The 19,769-nt window shown below is 34.6% G+C and overlaps 1 protein-coding gene across 1 annotated transcript in view; it reads left to right on the forward strand.

The window, feature by feature from the left end:
- ATRNL1 (attractin like 1) overlaps positions 1-19,769 on the forward strand; it is a 706,327-nt gene that overhangs the window by 437,263 nt on the left and 249,295 nt on the right. Inside the window, exon 27 of the mRNA XM_049697035.1 lies at positions 17,065-17,172. Within this exon, the coding sequence (XP_049552992.1) occupies positions 17,065-17,172 (108 nt within the window). The remainder of the gene's footprint in view (positions 1-17,064; positions 17,173-19,769) is intronic.

The raw sequence follows: 19,769 nt of genomic DNA on the forward strand, positions 1-19,769 counted from the left end.
TTTATTGTTGATTGCTAGATAAGTCTCCATTTCTAGAGAAAGGGCTCTAATAAGATAATAAAGGGTTCAATTTATCTTCCTTAATCCATTAAAAATTTTCATCAACCAGGAAATAAATGCCTTGATTATAAAATTTTGAGATTTATGGGAAAATTGGTAGAAGGGACATATATTGTATTAGAATGAAGGGGATTTATAGCTTAAGTTTTTAAGTGCTAAGTATATAGAATATATTTGGTAAGAGTTAAAATATATTTGGTGTAGGGAAAATAATTATATAGTTAGATACATTTTGTTAGTATGAATATACTGTAAGCCAGTAAATTCAGGAGAACATGTACCAGCCCGTAGGTGAAGCAGATAAGATACATAGGAAGGAATACAAAGTTCTTGGGGGTGTTCTTGGGATCAGGATATTGAATGAGCCAGGAGAGCTGTTGAGTCATCATTGGTGAGGTACTGGCTAAGACTGAAGTGTGCCAGGACCTTTCTCAGTTACCCCAAGTTTGGGACCCACTCCTCATATTAATACAATGTACAAAAATTATGATTCAACGATATATGATCCAAAAAGCTGCACTTCAGGCGAAGGTCTAGGGAGGATATGTTTTGGAACAATTTTTACAGTGGACAAAGGATGATTTCACAAGGTTTGAAAATAAGAGTGTTCCTAGTCTGCTAGCTGGGGAATTTCTTAGGTACCATAGATCTATTTTCTCCCAGTGTAGATATGTGGATACAGGCTGTAAAAATAAACCAGATGTTTCTTATTTGGTCTATGTTTCTACATCACTATATAGAGGAAATTCTGGAGTAGAAAAAGCAAAAGTCATTCTCTTGATTGATTCTCTTGGTCATTCTCTTGATTGACCTTGGATTACTAGCAAGTAAGGCACCTCACTGTCTTATTGTTATCTTTGCCATCAAATGGTGTTGACCTGGTCAAGGGAATGGAATAGGGGCTCAACACAAATGACAATATGGGGAAGGATAACTGTTAGTTACGTTGGAAGTTCAAAGGATCAAAGAGGATTCTGCACTGAAGGAAAAGTAGGTTAAAACAGTAGCAACAACAATAAAATATGAAAAATTAAACAAATACAATGTGAAGTTTTGAATTTAGATTTAAAAATTCACGCATATTAAGTAGGGCACACTTGTTTTGATCAAAGTTCATGTGAGAAAGACCTGAAATTGTTGACTGGTTCCAACAACAGTGTGATTCTAAAAATAAAACAAACAAAAAAATTTTTTAAAAGAGGAAAAAAAGGCATGTTAATTTAGAATACATTGAGGGAGACTTCTACCATATTCTACAGTAGTCAGATCACATCTAGAATCTTGTGTTCACTCTACATTTTAAGAAGGGCGTTGAAAAACTAAATGTTGAAAACCACGTTACATGAGAAACTTTTTCCTATTTCTGAGACTAAGGTAAACTCCTTGAGGACAGGACTATGTTTCATATTTCTTAAACACAAGAGCCTGACCCTCTTCCCAGAACATTGGAGTATTCCTTAAATGTCTGTTGCATAAATAATGAATGAAAAATTTACAATATTGGAATTGTTTATTTGAATATGTGAGAAAAGTTTCAAATATATAATATGTATTTAAAGGAATTTTAGTAAATGAGATTAGAAGTATATTTAATGGTCCAAAAAGATCCCAAGAGTATAAATTTTTTGTTCAGTATAATGAACTTTCTAATGTTATAAGCCTTTGGGGAAAAAATACCATCTGCATAAAAAGTGGTTCTTTTGCTAGATATATTCGAGGGTGCTAGATAACCATCTGTCAGAAAAGTCATAGCACTTTTGATCCCACTTTAATGGGAAATTTGGACCAGGTAACATTTAGGATTCCTTCCAGCTCTGATAATGAGTTATTCCAATGAATCTGTTATGACCACCGATTTTCTTACATTCTGATATTTGTGGTTTAACACACCATTCCACACACGTAGGAAAGCCAGTTTATACCAGTCGTGAGTCATCGTGAGTCAAACTGCCCTTTGCATTTAAAAAATTCAAATGATTGAAATTAGTTTGTTAAAAAATTTCTATCATATATACTTTCACAAAAAATTGAAAACAAATAATACTGCATATTAATATATCACACTGATTAGTCATTGAGCATCATAGGTATCTTCCAATAGATACTTAAAAAATTATAGGAAGTAGATGTCTTATTTCACAAAGAAATATATTACAAAAGAACCATTTTTAGAGTTTCTCAATATAGAACTGAAAATGACTCCATTAGCTAATAGCAAAATAATCACATTTTCCTTCAAGGAAAAAAATATTTTAAAAATAATGATTAAGGGGTTCCCTGGTGGCGCAGTGGTTGAGAGTTCGCCTGCCGATGCAGGGGACATGGGTTCGTGCCCCGGGTTCGCGAAGATCCCACATGCTGCAGAGCGGCTGGGCCCGTGAGCCATGGCCGCTGAGCCTGCGCGTCCAGAGCCTGTGCTCCACAACGGGAGAGGCCACAACAGTGAGAGGTCCGCGTACTGCAAAAAAAAAAAAATAATAATAATAATAATAATAATGATTAAGAGGAAAATGCCAGTGTTTGAGTCATTTATGTCTCCAGGAAGATTTAAGTACCTCTTGAAAAACTTCACAATTATTGTCACAAACTACTTAAATGTTCAACATGAACTCCTTATACACTAAATGGAAAAGCTAACTGGATTCTGTTGCATTTAAAATTTCTTAACCTAGAAGTGAGCATGTTGGGGTTGAGAATTGAATTTTGAGCTTTGTATTGATTCCCAGAATCAGGGAGAAAAAAATCTTTCTTTAGTAAATTAATTCTTAAAGGGGGGGAAAAAGCTACTGAAGGATTGCTCTGAGCTTTACTGTAACAGGAGCCTCCAGTCATAAATTACTGGCACACAAGCAAGAGTCGATGTGTCGTTTCTATTGTAATCAGCTGCTTTTATATTTCCACCCGGCAAGGCTGACTTGATCATGCTGTGAACCTCTTGGATGTCAAAGTCATTCATTTGCTCTTCTTCATGAGAGTAGGATAGGTATTTCTCTTTCAACTTAGGCCTCTAACTTGGGGAAATAATATATTCAACAATATGACTATGGGGATATTCTATGTGAGAAAAATTTTTAAGTGCAAGTTCAAAATTTGAAATTATTTAGCTTCCCATTTTTGCTCTTTGAGGACTAATATGTATTAAACATCCATTCTGGAGATCTAGCTTTTAAATGACCTTTTCAGTACTCATCCTTTGCTCATTTTGATTTGCTCAGATAAATTACAACCACCTGGCCTTTTGTATTAAAGAAGGTTACACAAAATTGACCTTTTGATACTTATTGGGAGAGCTAGTTTCATTGTATTTGAGATTAACTGCTGTTGCTGTTTTCTGGTTATATCTTAAATAACTTTATTTGAGGATGGTAAAGCCTATTTCTTTTGCCTGTTTGTTCCAGGCTACTTCTAATACCATAAGAATGGACTCGGAGCAATACAAAGAGAAATGGTGTTTAAAAAAAATAATGAACCTGATTTATTTGGATCCTTTTATGCCTGATGATATATATGTGTTATTTCAATTTCTCTTAACCTTGATAAAGCCAAAATTATCCTTTCACCATCTGCTCCTTGCCACCTTGCTTAATAAAACTCAGCCCTCTTTCTTTTTCTTGAACACTTTAGGCTCAGACCTATAAGTCTGAGGAACTCCAGAACTTTGCACTTGCTCATTCCTCTGCCTGAAATATTCTTTTCTGGCTTTATTTGTTCTTGTTCCATTCACCTAATATTCCACTTTTTCCCCTACATTTTGTGGTCTCTGTTTAGTTAGGGTGGGTTCTGTGACTACTTATGGAAAATGATATACATCACTTCTGCTGTGAGACATTGAAAAGTCCATGCAAGATTCACTAGTCTCTTTTCTGCCTTTACACTTAAGGAATCTCTGAGTTGAAATGGTAGAGCCTCAAGACTGGAGCAGTCTATATTGCTGAGTTACCAGATGGGAAGTTACCTGGACCTATAGAAAATTTTGTGTGAGCAAGAAATACTATTTTCTGTGTTAAACTGAGTTTTGAGAAGGCATGCCTACTCTGACTGAATATTCAAGGTTTCAGGTCAAATATCATTTCCTAGGAGACCTTCTGTAATCCCCCTATCTAAAGCACTTTCTCTCTCCACTATCTCTCTTTCTCCCAACCCTATATGTTTTCTGTAGTGATTTTTTTCTTTAATTTTTTCATTTTTTTGTGTATGTATATGTTGAACAAACAAGACTTCTATATGCTGTTAATTATGCTTTTAAGTGCCCAGAGTAATCTTTAAAATTGTCAACAAGCATTTCATTTTTTGACTTTTTGCTTTAATGTCAAAAAGTGCAAACAAAACAAAATACTGCCTCACAAAGCACTGTTGAATTTTCCATTGCTCGTTAGAAAGGATGGTCGTGTATGAAGCAATAACTGAATTTTTGACTCTTCTAGATGAATCCATTCTGCATGATTTCTTTCATCCAGAAGTGAGATCATCTTTGGCAAAGTCTAAATCTGTGATGCCATCTCTGTCAACAAAGAAAGAATTAAGAATCCAAATTTTAATTTTAAAATCGCCTGAAGTAACCTTCAAAAATTTTTCCAATATTTTTACATATCTTCAGGTTTTAGCCCACTAAGAAATAGATAAGGATTTGTTGCTTTCAAATCCAGGCTACTTAAATAATTCCTCCAAATCAGAATGTTCCCCTAGTTGTCTACCTCCAGTCTCCTGATAGATGGTCCAGAAGAGTCCCTGATATTTTTTTAATAGCATGGAAACGCTTGCTAAATAGAAACAAGAGTCACCTCATATATTCATTCCTAGAAAAGTGTCTGGAGCACAGTAGGAGCTCAGTAAAAATTTTTCCAGTGAATGAATGATCACAGCCAAACTTAGGCACCAAGTAAGTCAAGAGACCCCTATTGAATTGTTCTAAGAATAGGAATTTATTTGTTTATTTATTTAGAGTGAAAGAAAGGGAAGGGGAGAGGAGGGAAGGGAAGAGAAGAGAAGGAATGAAAAATCTGCCTAGAGTTTTGGTCTAAACTCTTCAAGATTCACTCTTTGGAATGCCAAGTAAAGAAGAATTTCAGCATCTGCTTCTGTTCCTTAGTGAAATTTCTTGATAACACTTGACTGAGAATTGTTTTCTTATTGCTAATGCATGAAGAGATGTATCACATTATGTAACAGTCATGCTTGTTTTCTTATTAGTGAATTAAATATGTTGCCAAATATAAGATAAAAACAAGTATACACAAGTATATCGTTTGTAAAATCAAAGTTTTGCATGGAAAATCAACTCTTTACAATTATTAAGATACAAATGATTTTCTTTTGAAAAAATGTTCACAAGATGAAATTCTCCACTAATGCAGTCAACAGGCACAGTTGATGAAAACCAGTAACTGACTATGCTGGGACAAGTTAGTATTTCATTTAGACTAAAGGGAAATGCTAAAACTGTGCATTCTTTCTTAATTTACTTAAAAATATTAAGAGAAATGTTGGCAAATGTTAGCAGTTTCTGGAGTGGGTGTGGTAATTTGGTAGGGATATTGTTTTACTTTTCTTTGTTTGCTACATATCACAAACCAGCTTGATATCTCCAAAGTGGTTTAACCAAGATCTAGTCAATGATATGAAGCTTAACTTATTGATAAGCAACCTTGTAGGATGCTGCAAGATACAGCTTTTTGTATTAAGAAAAATTCCAATTTTGCAAAGTTCCATCCTTTTAAAATTAAACGTACTTTCCATGAAGACTTATAGTGATTGATATGTATAAACAGTTGTCAGATGTTCTTTCCATTTTCTTGGCTTCAAACTTGAACTGGGAAGACTTATGCCATGTAAGAAGTATGGTTTTGGCTTCCATGATGTTCAATTAATAATGCATAACCATGAATACATGAGGATAAGGAAGATCTGTCATACTTTCTTTTCTTTGACATTGCCTAAATTAACCTAAACAAAGGCAGCCCATACTTAAAATGCCCATACTTATAAGTTGGATATATCTTCCTTAACTCCTGTCAGTAGAAAGCTTTTAAGACCTTATTGTATGCAAATGATGGTGATACTGTTTGGCCATATGGTTTGTGCCACTCTCCTCTTGATAATATTAACAATTTTTAGAGTTCCCTGAGACTTATTTTACATGCACATTATGATCTAATATCAGTATGAAAGGCTGATAGCTTGTAGACACAAAATAATTCAGTCTAGGGTATAGGTGACGTTGCACATACAACTGCTTAAACCCCAAAGTTTGAGAAACACTGAGCTAGACAAAGGGAAGAAATAAAAGGAAACTTTAGAAATATATGTTTGAGCTTCGGACCCATTCTGCCTTTAAGATAATTTTCAAGTTCTTATGTAGCAAATAGGGATGTGGAGGGAATTCTAAAGTAGCCTTGCTTGCTTTTAGAATTTACTCAATTCCTTTTTATTTTTAAGCATGAATATATGCTGATAGATTTCTTTGTTAAAAGAATTTAATAGTGGAGTTACATTTTGGTTCTGAATGGGACCAATTAGCTTCTAAAGGCAGTACTAAGTTAAATTACTGAATCCACTGAAGTTGAAAAAAATTTTTTTGAAGTATCATCTATTACTGCCAGATTCATAGATTTTTCTAGTGCTCGTCTGTTTACTCTTTATAGGTCTGTGATCTACAGGTTGAAGAATCTAGAGGATCTATAAGCCCCTTCCGGATCTAAGAATCTGTGAAGGCTATGTCTTAGTCATATCAGTAATATGCTCAGTGTTATCCAAATGACAACAAAGACCTTCATTTGCTGGCGGCATTATTTAATCCTTATCTTGGCCTTTTATATAAGATTTTTAGCTTTCATTTGAGTTTGAGTTACTTTGAATTATAATATATATAATTTTAGGAATATTCAAATATACACTTTCACACATAAATTGACATGAGTATGGGTTTTTTTTTAATTTTATTTATTTTTTTATACAGCAGGTTCTTATTAGATATCCATTTTATACACATCAGTGTATACATATCAATCCCAATCGCCCAATTCATCACACCACCACCACAACCACCACCCCACTGCTTTCCCCCCTTGCTGTCCATACGTTTGTTCTCTATATCTGTGTCTCAATTTCTGCCCTGCAAACCAGTTCATCTGTACCATTTTTCTAGGTTCCACATATATGTGTTAATATACAATATTTGTTTTTCTCTTTCTGACTTACTTCACTGTGTATGACAGTCTCTAGATCCATCCACGTATCTACAAATGACCCAATTTTGTTCCTTTTTATGGCTGAGTAATATTCCATTGTATATATATGTACTACATGTTCTTTATCCATTTGTCTGTCAATGGGCATTTAGGTTGCTTCCATGTCCTGGCTATTTTAAATAGTGCTGCAGTGAACATTGGGGTGCATGTGTCTTTTTGAATTATGGTTTTTTCTGAGTATATGCCCAGTAGTGGGATTGCTGGGTCATATGGTAATTCTATTTTTAGTTTTTTAAGGAACCTCCATAGTGGCTGTATCAATTTACATTCCCACCAACAGTGCAAGAGGGTTCCCTTTTCTCCACACCCTTTCCAGCATTTGTTCTTTGTAGATTTTCTGATGATGCCCATTCTAACTGGCATGAGGTGATACCTCATTGTAGTCCTGATTGGCATTTCTCTAATAATTAGTGATGTTGAGCAGCTTTTCATGTGCTTCTTGGCCATCTGTATGTCTCTTTGGAGAAATGTCTATTTAGGTCTTCTGCCCATTCTTTGATTGGGATATTTGTTTTGTTTTTGTTTTTGTTTTTGTTTTTGCGGTACGCGGACCTCTCACTGTTGTGGCCTCTCCCATTGCGGAGCACGCACAGGCTCAGCGGCCATGGCTCACAGGCCTAGCCGCTCCACAGCATGTGATGTCTTCCCAGACCGGGGCATGAACCCATGTCCCCTGCATCAGCAGGCAGACTCTCAACCACTGCGCCACCAGGGAAACCCTGTTTGTTTTTGATATTGAGCTGCATGAGCTCTTTATTTTTTTTGGAGATTAATCCTTTGTCCTTTGATTCATTTGCAAATATTTTCTCCCATTCTGAGGGTTGTCTTTTCGTCTTGTTTATGGTTTCCTTTGCTGTGCAAAAGCTTTTAACTTTCATTAGGTCCCATTTGTTTATTTTTTTTTATTTCCATTACTCTAGGACGTGGATCAGAAAAGATCTTGCTGTGATTTATGTCAAAGAATGTTCTTCCTATGTTTTCCTCTAAGAGTTTTATAATGTCCAGTCTTATATTTAGGTCTCTAATCCATTTTGAGTTTATTTTTGCGTATGGTGTTAGGGAGTGTCCTAATTTCATTCTTTTATATGTAGCTGTCCAGTTTTCCCAGCACCACTTATTGAAGGTACTGTCTTTTCTCCATGGTATATCCGTGCCTCCTTTGTCATAGATTAGTTGACCATAGGTTCGTGGGTTTATCTCGGGGCTTTCTATCCTGTTCCATTGATCTATATTTCTGGTTTTGTGTTAGTACCATACTTTCTTGATTGCTGTAGTTTTGTAGTATAGTCTGAAGTCTGGGAATCTGATTCCTACAGCTATGTTTTTCTTTCTCAAGACTGCTTTGGCTATTCAGGGTCTTTTGTGTCTCCATACAAATGTTAAGATTTTTTGTTCTAGTTCTGTGAAGAATGCCATTGGTAATTTGATAGGGATTGCATTGAATCTGTAGATTGCTTTGGGTAGTATAGTCATTTTCACAATATTGATTCTTCCAATCCAAGAACATGGTATATCTCTCCATCTGTTTGTATCATCTTTAATTTCTTTCATCAGTGTCTTACAGTTTTCTGCATACAGGTCTTTTTTCTCCCTAGGTATTTGATTCTTCTTGTTACAATGGTAAATGGGAGTGTTTCCTTAATTTCTCTTCCAGATTCTTCATCATTAGTGTATAGGAATGCAAGATATTTCTGTGCATTAATTTTGTATCCTGCAACTTTACCAGATTCATTGATTAGTTCTAGTTGTGGCATCTTTAGGGCTCTCTATGTACAGTATCATGTCATCTGCAAACAGTGACAGTTTAACTTCTTCTTTTACAATTTGTATTCCCTTTATTTCTTTTTCTTCTCTGATTGCTGTGGCTAGGACATCCAAACTATGTTGAATAATAGTGGTGAGAGTGGACATCCTTGCCTTGTTCCTGATCTCAGAGGAAATGCTTTCAGTTTTTCATCATTGAGAATGATGTTTGCTGTGGGTTTGTCATATATGGCCTTTATTATGTTGAGGTAGGATCCCTCTATGCCCACTTTCTGTAAAGTTTTTATCATAAATGGGTCTTGAATTTTGTCAAAAGCTTTTTCTACATCTACTGAGATGATCATATAGTTTTCATTCTTCAATTTGTTACTATGGTGTATCAGATTGATTGATTTGAGTATATTGAAGAACCCTGGCACCCCTGGGATAAATCCCTCTTGATCATGGTGTATGATCCTTTTAATGTGTTGTTGGATTCTGTTTGCTAGTATTTTGCTAAGGATTTTTGCATCTGTATTCATCAGTGATATAGGCCTGTAATATTCTTTTTTTGTAGTATCTTTGTCTGGTTTTGGTATCAGGTTGATGGTGGCCTCATAGAATGAGTTTGGGAGTGTGCCTTCCCCTGCAATTTTTTGGAAGAGTTTGAGAAGGATGGGTGTTAGCTCTTCTCTAAATGTTTGATAGAATTCACCTGTGAAGCCATCTGGTCCTGGACTTTTGTTTGGTGGAAGATTTTTAATCATAGTTTCAATTTTATTACTTGTGATTGGTCTGTTTATATTTGCTATTTCTTCCTGGTTCAGTCTTGGAAGGTTATACCTTTCTAAGAATTTGTCCATTTCTTCCAGGTTGTCTATGTTATTGACATAGAGTAGCTTGTAGTACTCTCTTAGGATGCTTTGTATTTCTGCAGTGTCTATTGTAACTTTTCCTTTTTCATTTCTAATTGTATTGATTTGAGTCCTCTCCATCTTTTTCTTGATGAGTCTGGCTAATGGTTTATCAATTTTGTTTATCTTCTCAAAGAACCAGCTTTTAGTTTTATTGATCTTTGTTACTGTTTTCTTTGTTTCTGTTTCATTTATTTCTGCTCTGATTTTATGATTTCTTTCCTTCTACTAACTTCAGGTTTTGTTTATTCTTCTTTCTCTAGTTCCTGTAGGTGTAAGGTTAGATTATTTATTTGAGATTTTTCTTGTTTCTTGAGGTAGGCTTGTATTGCTATAAACTTCCCTCTTAGAACTGCTTTTGCTGCATCCCATAGGTTTTGGGTTGTTGTGTTTTCATTGTCATTTATGTCTAGATATTTTTTGATTTCCTCTTTGATTTCTTCAGTGATCTCTTGGTTATTTAGTAGTGTATTGTTTAGCCTCCATGTGTTTGTATTTTTCACAGATCTTTTCCTGTGATTGATATCTAGTCTCATAGCGTTGTGGTCAGAAAAGATACTTGATACGATTTCAATTTTCTTAAATTTACTGAGGCTTGATTTGTGGCCCAAGATATGATCTATCCTGAAAAATGTTCCATGAACACTGGAGAAGAAAATGTAATCTGCTATTTTTGGATGGAATAGCCTATAAATATCAATTAAATCTATCTGGTCTGTTGTGTCATTTAAAGCTTGTGTTCCCTTATTAATTTTCTGTTCAGATGATCTGTCCATTGGTGTAAGTGAGATGTTAAAGTCCCCCACTATTATTGTGTTACTGTCAATTTCCTCTTTTAGAGCTGTTAGCAGTTGCCTTATGTATTGAGGTGCTCCTGTGTTGGGTGCATATATATTTATAATTGTTATATCTTTTTCTTGGATTGATCCCTTGATCATTATGTAGTGTCCTTCCTTGTCTCTTATAACAAAGTCTATTTTATCTGTTATGAGTATTGCTACTCCAGCTTTCTTTTGATTTCCATTTGCATGGAATATCTTTTTCCATCTCCTCACTTTCAGTCTGTACGTGTCCCTAGGTCTGAAGTGGGTCTCTTGTAGACAACATATATACGGGTCTTGTTTTTGTATCCATTCAGCAAGCCTGTGTCTTTTGGTTGGAGCATTTAATCCATTCATGTTTAAGGTAATTTTCGATATGTATGTTCCTATTACCATTTTCTTAATTGTTATGGGTTTATTTTTGTAGGTCCTTTTCTTCTCTCATGTTTCCCACTTAGAGAAGTTCCTTTAGCATTTGTTGTAGAGCTGGTTTTGTGGTGCTGAATTCTCTTAGCTTTTGCTTGTCTGTAAAGCTTTTGATTCCTCCATCGAATCTGAATGAGATCCTTGCCGGGTAGAGGAATCTCGGTTGTAGGTTCTTCCCTTTCATCACTTTAAATATATCATGCCACTCTCTTCTGGCTTGTAGAGTTCCTGCTGAGAAATCAGCTGTTAACCTTATGGGAGTTCCCTTGTATGTTATCTGTCGTTTTTCCCTTGCTGCTTTCAATAATTTTTCTTTGTCTTTAATTTTTGTCAGTTTGATTAGTATGTGTCTTGGTGTGTTTCTCCTTGGGTTTATCCTGCCTGGGACTCTTTGTGCTTCCTGGACTTGCATGGCTATTTCCTTTCCCATGTTAGGGAAGTTTTCATCTATAATCTCTTCAAATATTTTCTCAGGTCCTTTCTCTCTCTCTTCTCCTTCTGGGACCCCTATAATGCAAATGTTGTTACGTTTAATGTTGTCCCAGAGGTCTCTTAGGCTGTCTTCATTTCTTTTCATTCTTTTTTCTTTATTCTGCTCTGCGACAGTGAATTCCACCATTCTGTATTCTAGGTCACTTATCCATTCTTCTGCCTCAGTTATTCTGCTATTGATTCCTTCTAGTGTATTTTGTTCATCTCTGTTTGTTTGTTCTTTAATTCTTCTAGGTCTTTTTTAAACATTTCTTGCATCTTCTCGATCTTTGCCTCCATTCTTTTTCCGAGGTCCTGGATCATCTTCACTATCATTATTCTGAATTCTTTTTCTGGAAGGTTGCCTGTCTCCACTCTATTTCGTTGTTTTTCTGGGGTTTTATCTTGTTCCTTCATCTGGTACATAGCCCTCTGCCTTTTCATCTTGTCTGTCTTTCTGTGAATGTGGTTTTTGTTCCACAGGCTGCAGGATTGTAGTTTTCTTGTTTCTGCTGTCTGCCTTCTGGTGGACATGAGTAGGTTTTATACTGATACAATCTCTTAGCATTTATAGGGAATATAGTACTTTATATTTTGGAAGATTTTGAAAAATTTTCCATTATTCCTCTTTTCTTCCTCTGTCTGGTAGCAGGCTTGATGAGAGGAAAGGTAGGTTTTGTTTTTGACACATTACTGCTCAAACAACAACCCTGCGTACCTGAACAACCTGCCTTGAAAATCTGCTGTGGCCATTTGACAGTTGAGGACACTTTGCTTTCAAACAATGAAGAAAAACTGAATAAACTTGTGCCTTGCAGGTTTAGTTATAAAATGATAGAATATCATGCTTTCCTAATTCACTGATGCAAAGAGATGTTGCCACTTCTCTTTATTTCCTCACACCATCCTAGCGCCAAAAACCCAAAGTTGGTTTTTTACTTATATTCCTCTATGTTAAATGTGTTTGTGTTAATAATAGAAATAGTCTCATGAAATGTTGCTTAATTGCTAATTCAAACTCCTTGTAAATTTTATTATGTAAGCTCAGGAATAATGACTAAATCATTTTGATTGCTCCTTTTATACCTTTCAAAAATCTTAGGAATAATTGCTATTAAAATATGAATGCATTATGATGACTTTGTGGCAGTTTTCTCATAATATTTACAGTATTGCAATAAAGTGGATGAAGAGAAATAAAAAACCTGATAGTGATTTCTTACATCCACAAAATTGCCCATTCTAAAAAAATGAATATCCAGTTAGATTTGAGCATAAGACATAAATTCTAGAATATTGGAGGACATATATTTTTAAAGGTTTTTTCACAATTAAAATGTTTTATCAAAACTTGCCTTCAATCACATTCAGATGATACAGATTTCTATACTTTAAGTCAGTCATTCATTGTTCATTCATCAAGTACTCTTGACTACAAACTAAGTGCTGTGGGGAATAAAAAAACAAATATAAAATAGTTTTTGCCTTAAAGATTTCAGAAAAGCATGAAGATTTAAAGAGATAGTGCCACTCTAATATCATAAATAATTTGTAGGTGAGATGATCACTTCAAACTTGGATGGAGTAGAAGGACATTTGGAGGTATGGGGGGAGGACAGATAGAACCTGGACACAGGAGGAAAGACATAGGAAGACAACTGGAAACAGAGGTAGTTACTGTTTTCTTTAGTGTGTGTGTTTTTAAGGATTATTATCTGAAATCCATTAGAGTTGTAGCCTTCGCAGTGGTTGGAAAGGTGATTAATATGAACTTTTGGGGAATGATACGATATTCGAAGTAGTAGTATTGCATGGAAGCATTTCCTATATACATTTGATAGAATCAATGACTATTCCCAGTTGCTAAATTTAAGCATGGATTTTCATATTATTTTTAATTCCATGGTTTGTTTTGTAAGAGATTTTGAATAATAAAACAATTATTATAGATAACAAACATGACACTAAGAACATGCATAATTTTAAAATGTTCTGCACAACAATGTTTATGGCAACATGATTATGATCTGTTGTATTATGATCCATTTGTTCTTTTGGCCTTTTCTTTCTCCTAAAAAATTGGCAACTGCAGACTAGTTATAAAATAAATCATCTGTTATATGGCTTCTTATCTATATATAAAATGTCAAACTTCATTTTATATAAAAATCGTAATCACAAAATAAGTTAATTTTTGAAAGTTCTTAATGAAGTACTCTATATTTCCCCATAAGTTTTAGGTTGAGTTTTTATCATTCTTAGTCACAAATGGCAGAAAGTTCCAAATCTAAATTCATTTTACCACAGTCATGACATTTCCCAACTGTCTCATAAATCTGCAACGTTTGTTAAAAGGGAGACTAATAGAGCAAAATATGTCACTAGTGCCGAAGAAAATGGGCCTGTGGTAATTAGCGTGCCATCTTTAAAGACAAAATTGGTGCTTGAAATTTAACATAATAATTGTACCAATGAAGCGTTACTGAGTTCTCACAATGTGCTAGATTCTGTGTTGAGCGGTGCAAGTGCATTATCTTGTTAGTCCCAATCTTCTGATATTATCGCTATTCCCGTTTATAGAGAGGGGGAAAAAAGCCTTAGAAAAGTCTACGGAATTTGATGATGGTACAATAGGTAATGGGTGGGGAAGCTGGGATTCAAAACAAGTCCTCTGAGGTCTAGGTGTAGGCACTATTATTAGCCCAACTTTGCAATGAGAATATTTGAGGCGTTGAGAGGTCTAAATAATTTGGTTAAGGTCAAACAGCTACAAAGTGGAAAAACTGGTATTCAAACACAGGTCCTAATTCCAGAGTCTACATATTTTTTCTGTCAATATTTCCACTAAATTTTGACAGAATTTAAGTTGTAAGCATATCGTTTATATCTCTTTTGTTCTGACATAGAAGGGGCAAAATTCAGGAAGTAATGCATATAGATGTTAACTGGCAAGAGAAAGGACAGTTGTTAAGGATATGGCTAAGAGCCAGGGACTTAGTAGCAAAGAGAATCTCACTTTGTTCCATTTTATTATTTTAGGGCCATCATATCAAAGCAAGAGTGTTTTAGGATAAAATTACTTACCCTCCCTGAGTTTCCCAGTCAGAACATTTGCATTAGTTTCCCAAAGTTAGAATGTCAGCCAAAGTCCTCGAACTAGTCCTCTGCTAAGCGACCCGGAATGAATTCATTTGGCTAATTCCCTGTTTGTATCCTTTACTGCACACTGTCTTGTGCTCTTATTATTTTTATTTCGCTGTGTCTTATTTTACAAACTACAGTGTTATGGTCCTGAACAAGAAAAACATTTTTCTTCTTTGCAAAGAGTACTGTAATAAGCATTCAATTCTTAAAAAGTGATGAAAACTCAAAGCTCAGAAGACAAACTGGAATCTTTTAAAATGCCTTTCTATCCTATAGTACATTTTTTTAAATGAATAAAAGTATCAATCACTGATTTTTCTTTATTATGAGTGGTGGGGGTCACAATAATACATTATTTTCCGGAGGAATCTATTCTTTGTCAAATATGGTGACTGTAGAATATTTATAGACTTATATTACAATTTGTGGTATTGAGTATTCATTAATTATATTTTGTAGACATTTTACTTTTACGTGTAGGGAAAAGGTAACATGAGGAAAGAGAAAGTGTTCATTTAAAAAAAAAAATCAATTATGTGAGATGCCATTTATAAGCTAAGGAAAACTAGTACAAATGAAGAAACTTTAATACAGATGTTAGAAAATCATGTTAAGATCCAAACTAGAATTTACAGTTTTCTCAAGGGAATTTTTATATTACGGTAGCAAAGGCAGTTTGTATATTTGTATGTGTGTGTGTTTATGTTTTTACCAGATAAAAAGAGCATTGTGTCTTCTACACTTAGCATCCCTTGGTATTTGGAGTAACATTATGTTTGCATTTTGCATAGACACGGTATTCAGATCAATTGGCCACTCCTATTGAGAGAGACACAAACAAGATTCTGTTTGCCAGCAGCTGTATTTTTAATAGTACAAATCTGAGTTTATATTAAATTGAATAATTTGGTTGTTTAAATCACATTTACTTTTTACTCTGAATATTTTAGTATGTCTTCATTACTCCTAAAAATACATATAATTTAAGAATTTAAACCACTACTGAGTAATAGTTGTATTATTTCTGTCCCGTATTAGCAAGTAGATGTTCTCTCTTTAATAATAAAAGCAAGACCTTAAATTATATTTTAGATGCTCATTACATGCACAGTTACTGCTGTGTCACAAGTGTTAAACAATAAACTACCATCAAGCGTTGGCTTTTGTTCCTTCGTCATCTGAAAGGGAAGTTTATGAATGATGCATCACAGTGCTACATACATTTACATTCAAAGACCAGTTGTTAATATTTGAAGTTACTTCCAGTGAATCTTTAAAAATCTGTGTGAATAATGAAGCCATTCATTGTATTCAAGGATCTTGCCTTTCTTCGATGATATGATTTTCTTCTCATTTGAAAGAGTATTTAATTGCATTGCTCATCCACTTTTAATATTTAATAATAATTGTATTAGCTGTGTAGAATGAGAAGGGCAAGATTTGCAATATCTAGTGCTGGTCATTAATTTTTTGTTATCATGACTTAATGAATATTATAATTACAAAGAGAGGCAGAAATGTAAATTAGCTGGGTACTTGGTTGGGACTTGCTGGTTTATTGGTTTTAGTTTGAGCAAAGCCCAGAAGAGAGACAAACAGAAAGAAACAAATATCCGGAAGTGTTTTAGAAGCCCTGGCACACGTGTTTTGCAACCTACTAATCATTCCTCATTTAAATAATGAACATTTAAATAATGAACAGAGGCTTTGAATAAAGTTGAAAACACTGACAATAACAATTCCTACAATTGACAGGGGATCTTGATGACTTACAAGGCTTAGTCTGGGCAGAGGGATATGTTCCTTTAATCTCTATTAATGCATTTTGACAACTTCTGATTATCTTTTCTTAAACATTTTTACTGTCACTTGCTTTCAGCTAAGACAAAAGCATGAGTTACTCTGAGTGGGAAAACTTGGCATAGCCATCATCATAATAGCACTTTTTACTTAAGTAGCAGCTCTCGTCTGAAGTTTTCAAAGTGCTTTTGAGTACATTTCATTAGGCTTGTGGGATGGAGGTCAGGGGAAATGTTCTTTGGAGGCACCATACATTTAAAGCCTTTATGGAAATATAACCCAGGCCATGGAGAGAAAATAATTTTCATTTTTAATGATCTAGATATGAGTATGTGTATTAGATGACTTCTCAGTTTTGAATGCCATTTTGTTCAAAATGGAACTAGATATTGTTGAATTTAACATGTTTTAAAACAAGTGATTTTTAACCCCCTCCAGCAACTGCTTCGAGAACGACAGCAGATGGCCAGCCGTCCCTTTGCTTCTGTTGATGTAGCCCTGGAAGTGGGAGCTGAACAAACAGACTTTCTGCGAGGGTCATTAGAGGTAGGAACAGTGGTGCTGAAAGGGGACCGCTGTGATTTGCATATGTATATTACTTCTCTAAGCTGCATCTGCTTGTGAAGCCAAACAGAGTCTGATTATCTAGACTTGACAAGATTCAGCTACATATGTTATGCCATTTTCAAGGCACATAGTTTTAATAGTATGACATGAGCTGTAACAAAAGCCACTGGAGAATCTATTAGTCTAGGCAAGAGTGACAGACTGCTCACCTGGCAGCCCTTCCCTGATAAATAGGAGCTGAAGGAATTTAAGATATAGGTATGATGGAAGAAACACAGTGCCTGTATTTAGTCCTTGGAGTGCTTAGTGCCCCTCAGTTAACAATTCACATCATTCTTTATTAACAAAGTTGGCTATAAAAGGTGGGTGGAGATGAGTTGCATTTTAATTACATAGTTTCACTTTTTGAACATTGAGAATTCTGGAATATAATGAATATTTTTATATGATGGCTGTATTAGTATATGCTTTTATTGCAAATGCAGAAATAGAGTATGGTGAAAGAGAAATGATTATGTGCAAGTAAATGCGATATTAGAATCCTGAAGTAATGCATGAAATTTCTGAAAATAATAACCCCCAAAGAGGAAAAATCCACAGATTGTGATTAACATCTAATCAAAGCATTTTGAGGCATAGTAATTTTATTGTATGCTTGCCTTTTTAATTTATATTTCATATGTGGTAAGAGGTTTGAGCAGGAAGATTAACAAATACTATACAATTGAAATATTTTATTAGCTTTTTAAAAAGTACCCTTTGTGATTAACTTCATGTTGCTATTTTTAGACCTTACTTTTCTTCGTGGAAAGCAAGGAATATAAAAATAGACTCCTCCAAATATCGAGATACAAATATAATTGATTTTGTCCATAGAATTTTTGGTCATTCTGAAAAAAATAAAGTCAGACCTCATGGATGCTATACAAAGGACCAGATTTTAGAGGGCATTTCTCTATGAAATTTTTTTATTAATAGCTTTTGTGTACTTGATTTTTTAGTACTCTAGATCACAGGTTGCCATGGAAGCTTAGAACATTAGAAAATTTATGGGTATATCTTCCATTACTTAGGGAGAAGTGCTCTAATTTCTAAGTTTACAGTAAGTGCTTTGATTTCATTTTGACCCTTAGTTTCAAATAACTTAGTACGGAACCTTTAACAAATAGAAAACCTGAACTGTTTGACTCTAACTTCCTTTTTCTCCTCACTTGTTTAAAACATTCTCAAATGCTGCTAAAACTCAAGTGAAAAGAGACAAACGAATGTAAACGATACATACACAGGCCAAGGTAGAAAAGGAATAATCAGAGAACTAGAAAACTCATAAACTTAAGAAACAAATGTAATAACTATGTATCATCATAGCTGGTCAGTTGCTGCTTAATAGTGTTCAAGAAAGTATTCTCAGGTGTTTTTTTAACCTTAAATTTATTTTGTAGGGTTTAAAAAGTTCTACCTCTACTTTCTTTTCCCCCATATTTGCCTGGTAGTCCTTCTTTTATTCCTTTATTCCCAACTTCTCTGTACCCTTTTGTTTTATACCTATCCCTTGTAGAAAAGACTGTTAGCTTTTTATTTTCCCGGTCACTCTGTTTTTCTGTCTTTTGATTGGTACATTTAATCTGTTTACATTGACAATAATTACTGGTCTACCAAGGCTCATTTTAGCTACTCTGGGGGGGGTGTGTGTGTGTGTGTGTGTGCGCGTGCGTGTGCGTGTGCGTGTGCGTGTGCGTGTGTTGGTTGTCGTTGTTACTGGCCTTGCTTCTTTTTGGTTCTTTTTCACAGCTTCTTTTGGATAATTTGATTTTCTTCTACTAAACTGAGTATTAAATACTCTATTCCTATGTTTCTGGTAGTTATCCCTTACTTACCAGGATTCATAGAAATGACTATTTTTCCCTATCGGTGTCTAAAGCTTATTAATACAAATTCCTGCCCTGCCCATCTGAAACACAGTTATTACTTTAGCATGCTTTCAGCTCTCTCTGTTTCTCCCACCCTGTGTTAATACTGCCTGGAATTTTTGACCCAGATATTATAGGTGCACTTTTTCTGCATCATAGCATATTTAAATAACGATGAACCACCTTTACTCTCCTTTACTTTTTGTGTCTAGTTGCTTGCTCATGCATTTCTTTCACTTGTCACTAAAGTAAATCCTCCAAATATTTTCTTCAAAGAGAAACTTTATGTATTTGAGACCTTAAATACCTATATACCAATATATTGATTTTGTCCTCACATGTAAATAATAGTTTAATTAGATATAAATTTTTGTTTCAAAGTTGTCTTCAAAACTTTAAAGATATTACTTCGTTGTCTCAAGTCTGGTGTCAGTTTGATTATTTGTCCTTTACTAATGAGCTCCATTTTCTTTTTGGAATCTTTCAGAATTTTCTCTTGTTTTTCAGTGTTCTTAAATTTCTCTCTGATATGTAAATATGATCCTATTTGGCACTCTATGTACCCTTTAAATCTGCAGACCTGTAACTTTGTACAGTTCTGGCTAATCTTTTTTACTATTTCTCTAAATATTTATTACTCTATTCTCTCTCCTTCTGGAATTCCTA

Source organism: Orcinus orca, chromosome 14, assembly GCF_937001465.1.
Source record: "Orcinus orca chromosome 14, mOrcOrc1.1, whole genome shotgun sequence".
In the NCBI taxonomy this organism is placed as follows: Eukaryota; Metazoa; Chordata; class Mammalia; order Artiodactyla; family Delphinidae; genus Orcinus; species Orcinus orca.